General features: G+C 44.0%; 1 protein-coding gene across 2 annotated transcripts in view; it reads right to left on the bottom strand.

Annotated features, from left to right (window-relative positions):
- Positions 1–75: 75 nt before the first annotated feature.
- Positions 76–16061, bottom strand: part of LOC115185009 (cilia- and flagella-associated protein 54) — a gene marked incomplete at both ends in the record, with an annotated part of 71337 nt that continues 55351 nt past the window's right edge. The window contains 7 exon segments of one of the 2 annotated variants that reach the window (XM_029745611.1): positions 76–222; positions 4311–4471; positions 8493–8658; positions 9016–9145; positions 9228–9385; positions 9773–9960; positions 12222–12366. In XM_029745611.1, coding sequence (XP_029601471.1) covers positions 76–222; positions 4311–4471; positions 8493–8658; positions 9016–9145; positions 9228–9385; positions 9773–9960; positions 12222–12366 — 1095 coding nt within the window. 2 annotated transcript variants of the gene reach the window in all.

The following is a 16061-nucleotide window of genomic DNA, read 5'->3' as shown; positions in this document are numbered from 1 at the left end:
GGAGAGTTAAGAAAATAAGACTGTGGTTGGAGTCGTGAGAGGAGAAAGATGTTGGAGGGACTATGTCTGACAGACCTGTTGCTGTAGTAGTTTCTGTGTGAGCAGGTGTAGGGCCTGGCTGCCTGTCCCTCTCAGATCACTGAGCAGTAGAGTGGCCTGGGCCAACGTTACACTGGAGCCAGGAGGCAGACAGGAGTGACCCGACAGAAGATTCACTGCCTCCTATAGTACACAACACATTCATAAGTCTACTTGTATGTGTAGATTAGCGTATACACTAGTAAAGAATGTGAGTATAAATATGTACTGTAAGTGATTGAGTGATCGGGAATTATAGAAAGATTATTACACAGACTAACCAATATTATACAGACTTGATCAATTGTAATGTAGTGTTGCACGGTATACCAGAGATTCTGATACTACAACATGAAAAATGGTTCAGTACTAACATTTTTGTTAATTAATTTCGGTACTTCTATCGTGTCTCTCGTCGTACAGAGATTGAGAGGACCACGTGTGTCTAGTAATTTGTCTGAATTTTCTCAAGTTTACTACTGAATGTTCGTAGTGGTAGGCTAGGTTTCCTATACTAGACAATGGGAAGTCAGCTGACATAGCGTGAAACACTTGAAAAGCAAGGAGTTTGAGAGAAGACAGAGAGAGTTATAGGGCCTCTGCAGCTAATTATGATTTACATCACTCATTCTGAATGTTGTTGACTTCCATCCATTAATTATCATTATTACCTCATCAGTCTCATTCTGAACATCATTGACTTCCACTTATTATCAGTATTACCTCAGCAGTTCATTCTAACGTAATTGACTCCATCAATTAATCAGAATTTACCTAATAGTCTTTTGTACGTTGTTGGACTTCCATCCATTCATTATCATTATTACCTCATCAGTCTCAGTCTGACGTAATTGATTCCATCATTAATTTAGATTACTCGCAGTCTCATTCTGTTACGTTGGTGACTTCCATCAATTAATTATTCATTATTACCTCAGTCTCATGTCTGAACCGTCTCGTGGTATCCTATAAACTCTGCACAAACCTAGTCTCCATGATGAATCGGTACACAAATGGATTCATCGATTGATTTTACTACTAAATACTCACAAAGAAATAATAAACGACACACCATCGTACAGTCGTGGCCAAAAGTTCTGAGAATGACAAATATTAATTTTCCCAAAGTTTGCTGCTTCAGTGTCTTTAGATATTTTTGTCAGATGTTACTATGGAATACTGAAGTATAATTACAAGCATTCATAAGTGGCAAAGGCTTTTTTACAAAAACTGTTCCTGGATGGTTGGGAGAAGTTGCTCTCAGAGGATGTGTTGGTACCATTCTTTATTCATGGCTGTGTTCTTAGGCAAAATTGTGAGTGAGCCCACTCCCTTGGCTGAGAAGCAACCCCACACATGAATGGTCTCAGGATGCTTTAGTGTTGGCATGACACAGGACTGATGGTAGCGCTCACCTTGTCTTCTCCGAACAAGCCTTTTTCCGGGTTGCCCCAAACAATCGGAAAGGGGATATATCAGAGAAAATGACTTTACCCCAGTCCTCAGCAGTCCAATCCCTGTACCTTTTGCAGAATATCAGTCTGTCCCTGATGCACTCACACCTGCCTGCTGCCATTCCTGAGCAAGCTTTGTACTGGTGGTGCCCCGATCCTGCGGCTGAATCAACTTTAGGAGACGTTCCTGGCGCTTGCTGGACTTTCTTGGGCGCCCTGAAGCCTTCTTCACAACAATTGAATCGCTCTCCTTGAAGTTGTTGATGATCTGATAAATGGTTGATTTAGGTGCAATCTTACTGGCAGCAATATCCTTGCCTGTGAAGCCCTTTTTGTGCAAAGCAATGATGACGGCACGTGTTTCCTTGCAGGTAACCATGATTGACAGAGGAAGAACAATGATTCCAAGCACCACCCTCTTTTTGAAGCTTCCAGTCTGTTATTTGAACTCAATCAGCATGACAGAGTGATCTCCAGCCTTGTCCTCGTCAACACTCACACCTGTGTTAACGAGAGAATCACTGACATGATGTCAGCTGGTCCTTTTGTGGCAGGGCTGAAATGCAGTGGAATTATTTGGGGGGGATTCAGTTAATTTGCATGGCAAAGAGGGACTTTGCAATTAATCTGATCACTCTTCATAACATTCTGGAGTATATGCAAATTGCCATCATACAAACTGAGGCAGCAGACTGTGAAAATTAATATTTGTGTCATTCTCAAACCTTTTGGCCACGACTATATAGTATTGACAGTTAACATAATGCAATGATACGTCCCTATTGGACTAACCCGATATGACGGCTTGTTAGACAATGATACGTCCCTATTGGACTAACCCGATATGACGGCTTGTTAGACAATGATACGCCCCTATTGGACTAACATTTACATTTACGTCATTTAGCAGACGCTCTTAGACAATGATACGCCCCTATTGGATTAACCCGATATGATGGCTTGTTAGCCTGTTGGGGGTAGGGGGCAGTATTTACACGGCCGGATAAAAAACGTACCCGATTTAATCTGGTTACTACTCCTGCCCAGTAACTAGAATATGCATATAATTATTGGCTTTGGATAGAAACACCCTAAAGTTTCTAAAACTGTTTGAATGGTGTCTGTGAGTATAACAGAACTCATATGGCAGGCAAAAACCTGAGAAGGTTTCATGCAGGAAGTGGCCTGTCTGACAAGGAGTCGTTCTTCTTGTCTCTGTTTATTGAAGAGTGGGGATCTTAGCTGTAACGTGACACTTCCTACGGCTTCCATAGGCTCTCAGAGCCCGGGAAAAAGTTGAACGATGACGAGGCAGCCTCTGGCTGAAACACATAATCGCCTTTGCCAAGTGGCCGATAAGAGGACAAAGGAATTAGGCGCGTGCCCGATTCGACCCTGTGCTGTATTTTCTTTCGGCTGTTTACCTAATTGCAGATTCCCGGTCGGAATATTATCGCTTTTTTACGAGAAAAATGGCATAAAAATTGATTTTAAACAGCGGTTGACATGCTTCGAAGTACGGTAATTAAATATTTAGAAATCTTTTGTCACGAAATGCGCCGTGCGCGTGACCGTTATTTACCATTGGGATAGTGTCTTGAACGCACGAACAAAACGTCGCTGTTGGAACATAACTATGGATTATTTTGGACCAAACCTACATTTGTTATTGAAGTAGAAGTCCTGGGAGTGCATTCTGACGAAGAACAGGAAAGGTAATCAAACTTTTCTAATAGTAAATCTGACTTTGGTGAGTGCTAAACTTGCTGGGTGTCTAAATAGCTAGCCCTGTGATGCCGGGCTATCTACTTAGAATATTGCAAAATGTGCTTTCACCGAAAAGCTATTTTAAAATCGGACATATCGAGTGCATAGAGGAGTTCTGTATCTATAATTCTTAAAATAATTGTTATGCTTTTTGTGAACGTTTATCGTGAGTAATTTAGTAAATTGTTAGTAAATTCATCGGAAGTTTGCGGGGGGTATGCTAGTTCTGAACGTCACATGCTAATGTAAAAAGCTGGTTTTGATATAAATATGAACTTGATTGAACAAAACATGCATGTATTGTATAACATAATGTCCTAGGTGTGTCATCTGATGAAGATCATCAAAGGTTAGTGCTGCATTTAGCTGTCTTCTGGGTTTTTGTGACATTATATGCTAGCTTGAAAAATGGGTGTCTGATTATTTCTGGCTGGGTACTCTGCTGACATAATCTAATGTTTTGCTTTCGTTGTAAAGCCTTTTTGAAATCGGACAGTGTGGTTAGATTAACGAGAGTCTTGTCTTTAAATAGCTGTAAAATAGTCATATGTTTGAGAAATTGAAGTAATAGCATTTCTAAGGTATTTGAAAATCGCGCCACAGGATTCAACTGGCTGTTACGTAGGTGGGACGATATCGTCCCGCCTGCCCTAGAGAGGTTAGACAATGATACATCCTATTGGACTAACCCGATATGACGGCTTGTTAGACAATGATACGTCCCTATTGGACTAACATGATATGACGGCTTGTTAGACAATAAAAGAGGGGGGGGGGGGGGTGAGAGCGGGAGAAGAAGAGACAAAGGAATTCAACTATCGGACATACAGTTGAATAATACACTCATTGTAAATATGGATATTTCTACAAAAAAATGATCCTCTCTTTTTTTGCTGTGGTATCGAGTATCATTTTGGCATTGAGTATTGTGATACTAAACCTGGTATTACCTAGTCCAATTCTGGTATCGTGACAGCACTATTGTAATGTGAGAGTGTGGTTGTTAGCTACCTGTAGCAGTGAGGTGCTGTTCTCGCGGGGCAGTCCTCTGTGTGTGTCTAGTCTAGCCCCTTGGAGGAGAAACAGGGCTCTGGTGTCTGGATCTCCCCACACCTCAGCCTCCTGTAGACCCTCCTTCAACAGCTGGGTGGCCTCCACACTACTATCCATACCTACGTACGTGTACACATACACACAGGATAGTATAAGACACGCACATACCTAAATGTAACCTGTCCCGCCTTTTGTAAGATACATACAGGCATTCGGAAAGTTTTCAGACCCCAGACTTTTTCCACATTTTGTTTACGTCATTTTCCCCCCCCTCATCAACCTATACACAATACCCCATAATGACAAAGCAAAAACTGGTTTGTAGAAATGTTTGCAAATTTATAAAAATACAAAACTGAAGTATTCAGACCCTTTATTCAGTGCTTTGTTGAAGCACCTTTGGTAGCGATTACAGCCTCGAGTCTTCTTGGGTATGACGCTACAAGCTTGACACATCTTCTTGGGTATGACGCTACAAGCTTGGCACGCCTGTATTTGGGGAGTTTCTCCGATTCTTCTCTGTTGATCCTCTCAAGCTCTGTCAGGTTGGATAAGGAGCATCGCTGCACCACCATGCTTCACTGTAGGGATGGTGCCAGGTTTCCTCCAGACGTGACGCTTGCCATTCAGGCCAAAGAGTTCACTCTTGGTTTCATTAGACCAGAGAAAATTGTTTCTCATGGTCTGAGAGTCCTTTAGGGGACTTTTGGCAAACTCCAAGCGGGTTGTCATGTGCCTTTTACTGAGGAGTGGCTTCCGTCTGGCCACTCTACCATAAAGGCCTGATTGGTGGAGTGCTGCAGAGATGGTTGTTCTTCTGGAAGGTTCTCCCATCTCCACAGAGGAACTCTGGAGCTCTATCAGAGTGACCATCTGGTTCTTGGTCACCTCCCTGACCAAGGCCCTTCTCCCCCGATTGCTCAGTTTGGCCAGGAGGCCAGCTCTAGGAAGAGTCTTGGTGGTTCCAAACTTCTTCCATTTAAGAATGATGGAGGCCACTGTGTTCTTGTGGACCTTCAATGCTGCATAAATGTTTCGGTACCCTTCCCCAGATCTGTGCCTCGACACAATCCTGTCTCGGAGCTCTACAGACAATTCTTTTGACCTCATGGGTTGGTTTTTGGTCTGACATGCACTGTCAACTGTGGGACCTTATATAGACAGGTGTGTGTGTGCCTTTCCAAATCATGTCTAATCAATTGAATTTACCACAGTGGACTCCAAGTTGTAAAAACATCTCAAGGATGATCAATGGAAAAAGGATGCACCTGAGTTCAATTTCGAGACTCATAGCAAATGGTCTGAATACTTATATAAATATGTTTTTTATATTTTTAATATAAACATTTGTTTTTGCTTTGTCATTATGGGGTACTGTGTGATGAGGGGAAAAAAAGAGGGGTTAATGAGGGGGAAAAATGATGTAATCTATTTTAGAATAAAGCTGTAATGTAACAAAATGTGGAAAAAGTGAACACTTTCAAAATGCACTGTATTTAGGGGAAAATGTACCATACACATACAGAGCAACAATAGAATAAAACAAAGAGTTGGAGTGTAAGTTGATATGAGGTGCAGGGCTTGACATTAACTTTTTTAGCCACTTGTCCTTTTGACAAGTAGGACTGATTTTTTTACTTGCCTGAAAGCTCAAGTCACTTGTCCCCCCCCTCCAAAAAATGGTCTAACACCATGGGCCAAAAAGGTGTTGTATGATGCAAGAAACCACTTCACAAAATAACATTCATTATTATCACTGCTATTGACAATGGAAGGTTGCTGGTCCCTGGTACCATGTAATATATCTCCTGCCGTTGTGGCCTTGAGAAAGACACTCCCCACAAAGTCAAATACTGCAGTAATAGGTAATAGACTCTCCATCTGAAGAGCTACTGGGTGTCCAGGCTTTTGACCCAACCCTGCTCAAACAGACCAGTGTGCTTATCAAGGTGCTGTTGAGCAGCTCATTTTTTACAATGTGTGTTTGAGCAGGACTGGAGCAAAAGCCTGCACACCCAGTAGCTCTCCTGGAGGATGGTTGGCCACCCTGCAACATTACAATTACAACCAAATACTTGTGTTTTTATAAAATAATTCCCTCATTCAATGAATCAGGGATTAAATGGCCACAGTGGGTGAGGTAGCTAACTAAGATATTGATCTATTTGTAAGGCTAAAATATTCAGTGTTCAGGGAAGATGATGACAACATAGGAGTTCGGCTACTTGTCAATTAGGCCATTCTAATATTATTTTAACTCTGTCAGAATTACATGGCCAGTATTGAATAGCGGAGAATCCTAGACAATTTTGAGCACTTGAGAGACGGTTTTAAAACCGGAGTATGCAGCATTGTCTTCATCAATACAAATACCTAGGTGTCTGGTTAGACTGTAAACTCTCCGTCCAGACTCACATAAAACATCTCCAATCCAGTTAAATCTAGAATCTGCTTCCTATTTCGCAACAAAGCATCCTTCACTCATGCCACCAAACATACCCTCGTAAAACTGACCATCTTACCGATCCTCGACTTTGGCGATGTCATTTACAAAATAGCCTCCAACACCCTACTCAACAAATTGGATGCAATCTATCACAGTGCCATCCGTTTTGTCACCAAAGCCCCATATACTACCCACCACTGCGACCTGTACGCTCTCGTTGGCTGGCCCTCGCTTCATATTCGTCGCCAAACCCACTGGCTCCAGGTCATCTACAAGACCCTGCTAGGTAAAGTCCCGCTTTATCTCTGCTCGCTGGTCACCATAGCTGCACCTACCCGTAGCACGCGTTCCAGCAGGTATATCTCTCTGGTCACCCCCAAAGCCAATTCCTCCTTTGGCCGTCTCTCTTTCCAGTTCTCTGCTGCCAATGACTGGAATGAACTACAAAAATCTCTGAAACTGGAAACACATCTCCCTCACTAGCTTTAAGCACCAGCTGTCAGAGCAGCTCACAGATCACTGCACCTGTACATAGCCCATCTATAAATAGCCCAAACAACTACCTCTTCCCCTACTGTATTTATTAATTTGCTCCTTTGCACTCCAGTATTTCTACTTTGCACACTCATCTATTGTCAAATCTACCATTCCATTGTTTTAATTGCTATATTGTATTTACTTCGCCACCATGGCCAATTTATTAACTTTACCTCCCTTATCTCACATCATTTGCTCACATTGTATATAGACTTGTTTTTCTACTGTATGTTTGTTTACTCCATATGTAACTCTGTGTTGTTGTATGTGTCGAACTGCTTTGCTTAATCTTGGCCAGGTCGCAGTTGTAAATGAGAACTTGTTCTCAACTTGCCTACCTGGTTAAATAAAGGTGAAATAAAAAAAATACAAAAATCAACGGCGCACCCGTATCAGCTGCGTGTTGGCCATTTGCGGATGTACTCGAACACCCGTATCAGCTGCGTGTTGGCCATTTGCGGTTGTACTCGAACACCCGTATCAGCTGCGTGTTGGCCATTTGCGGTTGTACTCGAACAACCGTATCAACACGCAGTTGGCCATTTGCGGATGTACTCGAACACCCATATCAACTGCGTGTTGGCCATTTGCGGTTGTACTCGAACAACCGTATCAACACGCAGTTGGCCATTTATTTTACGACATCAGACATGACATTAATACATGCTACACGCTAAATAGTTAACCAGCCAAACTACACTATGTTTTGAATTGGCTAGGCTATATCATAATTTTACCTGCTGCCCAATGTCTCTCGCTCTCTCTCTCCTCTGACAACACCCACTGGCACACACGCAGGTGATTTTCCAGGATTGTCATTGCTGACCACAAATGTGCTATAACTGGACAAATAACTCACTAACAAGCAATGAATATCAACAAATGTGCACACGCAGCTAAGCTGGCTTTGATCTCAAAAACAAATCTCGCGACTGCATGATTGAAAGACCGCTTGTGCCTGTCAATGCACGCCCACAATAATTAACACTTCGCATTCGGAGGACACTCTGATCCAATTCTGATCGGTGTATCCTAATTATTTGATATTGCGATTTTTTTAGCGTGATTTTTTTCACTTGTACATTCGGACATATTTTTTTTTTTACTTGCCCTGGGTAAGAGGACAAGCGTTAATATCAACACATACACACAATTACCTGGGTAGATGGCAGTGCCAGGGATGTGTGCGACCAGACTGCGTACCACAGCCAGTCTACAGCGGAGCCACAGAGCCCGGTCCATCCTCTCTCTGGCCTCTACTGCCTGGGGACAGTCACCTGGCTGTGGACTGGGGGCATGGTGCTCTGCCTCCCTCATACCGCCCTGGGGAGGGTATTCACACACACACACACACACACACACACACACACACACACACACACACACACACACACACACACACACACACACACACACACACACACACACACACACACACACACACACACACACACACACACACACACACACACACACACAGCTACCTCTAGGTCTTGGCTGGTTCTGAGTGGCAGGGGGAATATAAGGAACCGAATTTCCCAAATGTTTCCTTTTGAGTCATGACATAAAACAAAATCACTTTCTTTTTGTTGGTCAAAAGACAATTCTGAAAAGTCTAGCTATGCAAAAAGCATTTTATGGTACAGTTAAGAGAGGTAAATACGAGGTGATTGTAGGTACCTGTTCACTCTTAGGTCTGGACTGTCTTCTGAGGGAGGAGGAGAGGGGTCTGTGGACAGGGGAGGGGCTTCCCCTCAGAATGATGGGAGAGTTCTGGAGCAGACTCATAGCAGACACTGCCATGTCAGCACTGCAAAGAATAAACAGACAGAATTTTGATAGATGGGTGAATACAAACACATTTATACACAGGATACAGTCCTTTACCTCACCTGTAAGCGGTTTTGCCTTGCTGCAGGTAGAGGTTAGACAGTAGCAGGTAGGTGTCTATAGCCAGCTCCAGTTCCTCAGGGTCAGAGTGGAGCTGAGAGGAAAGACAGAGCTGCAGCTGGGGGCTCAGGAGACGACACACCTCTCTCAGCAGTAACGCCTACAGGAGAGGAGAGAGGTTAGGGCTGGAGGTAGACACAGGGTCTCCACACAGACAGAAAATGCAAGTTATATTTTAGCATTTTAACAGATGCTCTTTTCCACAGTGACTTCAGGCTGAATCAATCAGATAGGCAATTCTTAAGAGTAAAACATTTAAAAATTACTTTAAAAAACATGACTAGTGCATGGTTTGGTGGGTGTCACGTAATGTAGAGTGCAAAAGGTTCTCAAACTATGAAAAGGAAAAATCCAAGAAGGCCGAGATGCAAATATATACTTCAATTAATCCATCCTCGGAAGAATACAAAAAGGTGAAAGTGCTAAACAAATGTCACCTAATGACTTTCTATTTCACCTAATGTACACTCTACAGAGAGACACACACCTTGAATTTGCTGAGGGTGAGCTTGTCTTTCTGGGGGTCAAGGTGCAGTCCTTTGGGCTCCCTGGTGGGGGAGCCACTGTGTGATTTGTCACTGTCACTATCCCTCTCTCCGGGGGGAGAGTTAGGGATACCTGGGGTACTGGATGTCCTCCTCACAACACTGCAACGCACCGCCCCATCTGAGATATCTGGAGAATATCAACAAACAATATTGTACAGTCCTACTGTGTATCCCCCTGCCATAGCTGTTCAGAAGTGTTAGTCAAAAGTCTTGAATCTCCTTCATGTCCCTGACTAGCAGTGGGATGTGAACAAGATAGACACAAACTGTCACGTCCTGACCCTAGTAAGATGTCATTGTCTATTGTAGAGTAGGTCAGGGCGTGACAGGGGGTGTTTTGGGTGGTTTGTCTATGTTTTCTATTTCTACGTTTTGTTCTAGTATTCTATTTCTATGTTGGAGGTTTTTGGGATGGTCTCTAATTGGAGATCATATTTATGTTGGGTTTTTTTCTAGTGTGTTTGTGGGCAGTTGTATTCTGTTTAGTTGTGTTCTGTGTAGTCTTCAGTACCTGAGAACTGCTAACTGATTGTTTTCTCTTTGTTATTTTCTTTAGTGTTCTGAGTTTAATAAACAGTAATTATGAGCACTCAACACGCTGCGTCTTAGTCCCCTCTATATGAGAGCCGTTACACAAACAAACATTAGGGGGAAATGTCCACAAGTTCATTCTAATGAAAATATACTGATGAAAGAGTTAAGTGGATAGATTTTCTGAACTCCTGATTTATCAGTATTGTGTAATTGATTTGTAACTACACTGAACTAAAATATAAACTCAACATGTAAAGTGTTGGTACCATGTTTCATGAGCTGAACTAAAAGGTCCCTGAAATGTTCCACCCCCCAAAAAAACTAATTTCTCAAGTTTTGCGCACAAATTTGTTTACATCCCTGTTAGTGAACAGTTCTCCTTTGACAAGATAATCCATCCACCTGACAGGTGTGGCATATCAAAAAGCTTATTAAACAGCATGATCATTACACCTTGTGCTGGGGACAATAAAAGGCCACACTAAAATGTGCACACAACAATGCAACAGATGTCTCAAGTTTTGAGGGAGCGTGTAATTGGCATGCTGACTGCAGGAATGTCCACCAGATCTGTTGCCAGAGAATTTAATGTTAATTTCCCTACCATAAGCCGTCTCCAATGTTGTTTTAGAGAATTTGGCTGTACGTCCAACCGGCCTCACAACCGCAGACCACGTGTAACCACGCCAGCCCAGGACTTCTTCATCCGGCTTCTTCACCTGCGGGATCGTCTGAGACCAGCCACCCGGACAGCTGATGAAACTGTGGGTTTGCACAACCGAAGAATTTCTGCACAAACTGTCAGAAACTGTCTCAGCTGCGTGCTCGTCGTCCTCACTAGGGTCTTGACCTGACTGCAGTTCGGTATCGTAACTGACTTCAGTGGGTAAATGCTCACCTTCGATGGCCACTGGCACACTGGAGAAGTGTGCTCTTCAAAGATTAATCTCAGTTTCAACTGTATCGGGCAGATAGCATGTATGGCGTTGTGTGGGTGAGCGGTTTGCTGATGTTAACTTTGTGAAAAGAGTGCCCTATGTTGGCGGTGGGGTTATGGTATTGGCAGGCATAAGCTTCGGGCAACAAATACTATTGCATTTAATGATGGCAATTTGAATGCACAGAGATACCGTGATGAGATCCTGATGCCCATGGTCGTGCCATTCATCTGCCGTCCTCACTTCATATTTCAGCATGATAATGCACGGCCCCATGTCACAAGGATCTGTACACAATTCCTGGAAGCTGAAAATGTCCCAGTTCTTCCATGGCCTGCATACTCACCAGACATATCACCCATTGAGCACGTTTGGGATACTCTGGATCGACGTATACGACAGCGTGTTCCAGTTCCCGAAAATATCCAGCAACTTCACACAGCCATTGAAGAGGAGTGGGACAACATTCAACAGGTCACAGCCTGATCAACTCTATGCAAAGGAGAAGTGTCGCACTGAATGAGGAAAATGGTGGTCACACCAGATACTAACTGGTTTTCTGATCCATGCCCCTACTTTTTTTTTTTTTTTAAAGGTATCTGTGACCAACAGATGTATTCCAACAGCTTTATTCCCAGTCATGTGAAATCCATAGATTAGGGCCTAATGAAATTATTTCAATTGACTGATTTCCTTATACGAACTGTAACTCAGTAAAATCTTAGAAATTGTTGCAATTATATTTCTGTTCACTGTATATAGATAGGTATAGTGTAATTGTTGTTTATTGATGTGTTCATGCAGGGCTAATCTTCAAAAGAGACTGTGGTCTTAGCATACTGTACTCCCTGCTTAAACGAAGGTTAAAAAAATTAATCTGGAGGAAAAAACATCTGTTAGAGTACTGTATTGTTACCTTGAGGTTCAGGCAGGGAGTGTATGGTGGAGCTGAGGGCCAGTATGAGCTGTACTCTGGCCAGGGTGAGATGCCTGCTCAGTCTGGAGCCATACAGAACACTGGCCTCTGTGCCCAGACGACGGTTCACTAAGTCCTCCAGGGCCTGAATATAGGATACAGATAAACAATTGTGAGAGCAAAATTGCAAGATGATGTTATAATGCTGTAATTGCATCAAATGGTTGTTTTATTCAACAGAACAAGGGGTTGTTAGAACGCTCATCTGTGTGTGTTCTACTGAGGATGGGCCTCTGTAAGATTTACCATGTCTTTGGGTGATACCGCATTCCAAAGCATGAGTTAATGTTTCTGTTCTATATGGTACCAGGGAGACATGACTCCAGGGACAGACCCTGGTCTCTACACAATGAGAACAGTTTTTACAGCAGATACTGTTTGCTGTGAATTCTAAGTATCTTTCATACAAATCTTAACCTTGTGACCCATTCCACAAATCTGTTGTGTGTCATGTAGACTGAAGGAGGATGGACTTTACTATAAAATTCTGTGGCTCAAACCAGCTGGTTGAGTTCTCAGTGATCACCTCCAGGGGTGATATAAAATGCTGTGGCACAACCGAGCTGGTTGAGTTCTCAGTGATCACCTCCAGGGGTGATATAAAATGCTGTGGCTCAAACCAGCTGGTTGAGTTCTCAGTGATCACATCCAGGGGTGATATAAAATGCTGTGGCTCAAACCAGCTGCTTGAGTTCTCAGTGATCACCTCCAGGGGTGATTACCGACCAGCTCCCTTACTGCAGTAATTAAATAATAACGTTTGATGGTTTTGAAGAAATCTAAAAGACTCTCCTTTTGATTACAATAATTCCCCCACACAATCAAACATACACTACAGTCAGATATATACACACACACTACCATCAGATACATACACTACAATTAGATACTCACTAAAATCAGATACATACACTACCATCAGGGGTTAAATTGGGCCGGGTCCCGCCGGGGCTGAGATGCGGCTCCTATGATCCAAATGAGAGCCAGGCGGAGCAAAGACTCGGTACCTTTGATTTTGCGAATTTTGAATTATCTAATGAAAGATTGTTTTCCATATTTACTTTACCTCAGCCAACAATATGAGAAAGCAACAGCAACCCCATAGTAGAATAGTTTACCTATTCAATTGGCCAGCTTGTCGCATTCTGTGCGAGAAAATAATATCCCGCACAGGGAGAGAAACATGCATGCCCAGTCATTGGGTCGCAGTGAAACACCTTGTGAAATCAGTTTTGATGGCCACTGTTAAAAGAGTAGGGTCACAGGGCTTTCTATTGTTAAATCTCAAATCCCCAAAATGTGTGAACTGCATCCTTTTAGAACCAGAGTTTTTAGCAGCGGCATGGTTTATGTTCGTTAGTGCTGACCATTGGCGATGAATGCATAGGGGAGACTGGGGCTAAATATACCAGGGGTCAGGTAGGCCATCATTATAGTCACAGTCCATGATCCTTGGCTGAGTGCCAGTGGACTGTTTTTTGCAGATACAAAAATGTGTAATGGGGTGTAATGGTTCACCAAACCCACTGTTCGGTACGTATTGCTGTTTTGGGGTCACCGTTCGATCCATTTTCAGTACAGCAGGAAAATGAAATGCCAACAGTTACTGTAGTTATTTTTTGTTTATTTAAGAAAATACAAAGTGTTGGTATTCCTGAGTCATATAATGCCTGATGAGAGGATAAAAAATAAAACAGGAATACCAACACTATTTTCTTACATTAAAACACATGATTACTCATCAACAACACAAAAATTAAGTGCAATATGCGTGTGAAATCAATTTGTAAACATGGCTCAGACATTGTATTGGCCTATGCTATAATGTTTTCTTACAAAGAGAAAAAGATGTGAACTTGTGTGACACTCATAAAGAGGGTGGGTCTGTAGCACGGTACTTCTCATCTCCCACTCCGGGGTAATGTGAGGGGCTGTCACTAAGTAGCTCTCTATAGCCCTGGAGGTCCATCTATCTGTAGTAAGCGCAACACAGGTTGCATTGGCTTATTCATTGACAACTTCAGATTTAGCTTGCTTATATGGCTACATAGCTGATGCCTGCTGGACTGTTCATTTATCACGGTACTCCATTTTGTAAACATTTTTTGTTTATCTGTCGGCCCCTGCCTCGAAATCAGGCCGTGTGTAGTTAACCGACCAGCTGAAGAATGGTTCCTACGTACCGTCGGGGCAGCAACAATACCTCTCGAAGTTCCCCCTGTTGGCGCGACACCTGATACAAAAGGTTATTCTTAATTTGAAAATGGGGGTATCGCCAGTCACTCACCCCCGGAAGTAGCTGTCCATCCACCGCTATCACTTGGGCGGCGGCAGCTTTCAAGTTCGGATTCTCCCACTGGGCCGTTCCAAATTGTCCCCTCAGTTGACCGCCAGTGGGGGTCTCTACTGGCCCCTCGAAATCGAGGAGGGGGAGGATGGGCTCCTCCTCCAGGGGTTCCCTAGGGGGATCGGGTTCCGGCGCCCCCTCCGACTCCGGAGCCGTAGACACATGCTGGTTAACCAGTTGCTTCTGGGCCGCACAGGCTATTGGTCGTCCCCGCTCTCTTCTTTGGCCAGCTCGTACCTTCTTCCTCAATTCGTGCCCCCATAGGGCCGCGAACAGCAGACAATACCGGCCCACTAGGAGAGGTACCGGCAGCTCTGGTACTGCACCCACCATCATCTGACAGCTCCCTTGTGGCGTCATGATGTTGGTCCATACGGTGAGATACCACTTTGTGTCCCCGTGAACACAGGAAATGGACATCTCCCTACCCCTTTCGGTCTCCTGGTCGTGGAACCGTTGAGCCCGATGGGCCAGGCTGTACCCATAGCGGCTGAGTATCTCCCGTTTGAGTCCGTCGTAGTTAGCCGCCTGTTCGTCGTTCACGTCCCAATACGCCTTTTGGGCATTCCCAGAGTGGAACGGGGCCAGCAGACTTGCCCACTGCAGCCTTGGCCATCCTTCCCATAGTGCTGTCTGTTCAAATGTACAGAGGTATGTTTCGATGTCATCGTCTTCCGTTAGCTTGATCAAAAAAAGGTTGGGATGTGATCCAGGAGACGCTCCTCCTTGCAGCTTCCTGACTTCCTCAACGAGGCAGACGTTTTGTAGTCGCTGTTCCTCCTGCGTTCGTTCCTGAACCGCCTGTTGTGCTTGTTGGGCCCGGACGAACTGAGCTATCAACTCGTCCATGCTGATGCTGTGTAAACGTCAACCCTGATCTGACGACGTTATCAGAAGTGCCCGCATTCTCCACCACTTGTGGCAGACCAGGGGGTTTGGTCAAGACGTTTACCCATATCAGACACGGACAGAGAAGGATTAGCTCAGTTTCAAGGGTGTTTATTTAAATAATAGATCAAAAAGAAAAGGATAGGTCTCCCCTATGAGACCCTCTCCGGGATGCCGTCTTCTGGTATTCCGGGTCTGGCTGTATCCTGTCGGGCACAAAACTGCACTCCCTCTTCTTACCTCTGCAACCATCAACAATACCACAGGAGTCCTTTCTTCCCCCATTCCTCCTGTGTGCTGCCCTTCTGGCAGCTTTATGGGCCTTGCACAGCTGGTGAGCAATCCGCCCTTGATTACTCACCAGCTCCCAATCAGCCCCAATTAGTCCTGGCTGGAGAGCCCGTCGAGACCTGGCACGTCCAGCAGATGGAGCCATCGCCTCGTGATGTATACTCCATCTGTTACCAGGCTTCGACGAGTCTCCCCCTGGTGGCTGACCTGCTGTACGTCACAAGACCTATATCAATCCTGCCCTGCCTCTCTAA

The sequence above is a fragment of the Salmo trutta genome, unplaced genomic scaffold (genome assembly GCF_901001165.1).
Source record: "Salmo trutta unplaced genomic scaffold, fSalTru1.1, whole genome shotgun sequence".
Lineage (NCBI taxonomy): Eukaryota > Metazoa > Chordata > Actinopteri > Salmoniformes > Salmonidae > Salmo > Salmo trutta.
This window is presented reverse-complemented; position numbering and strand designations above follow the sequence as displayed.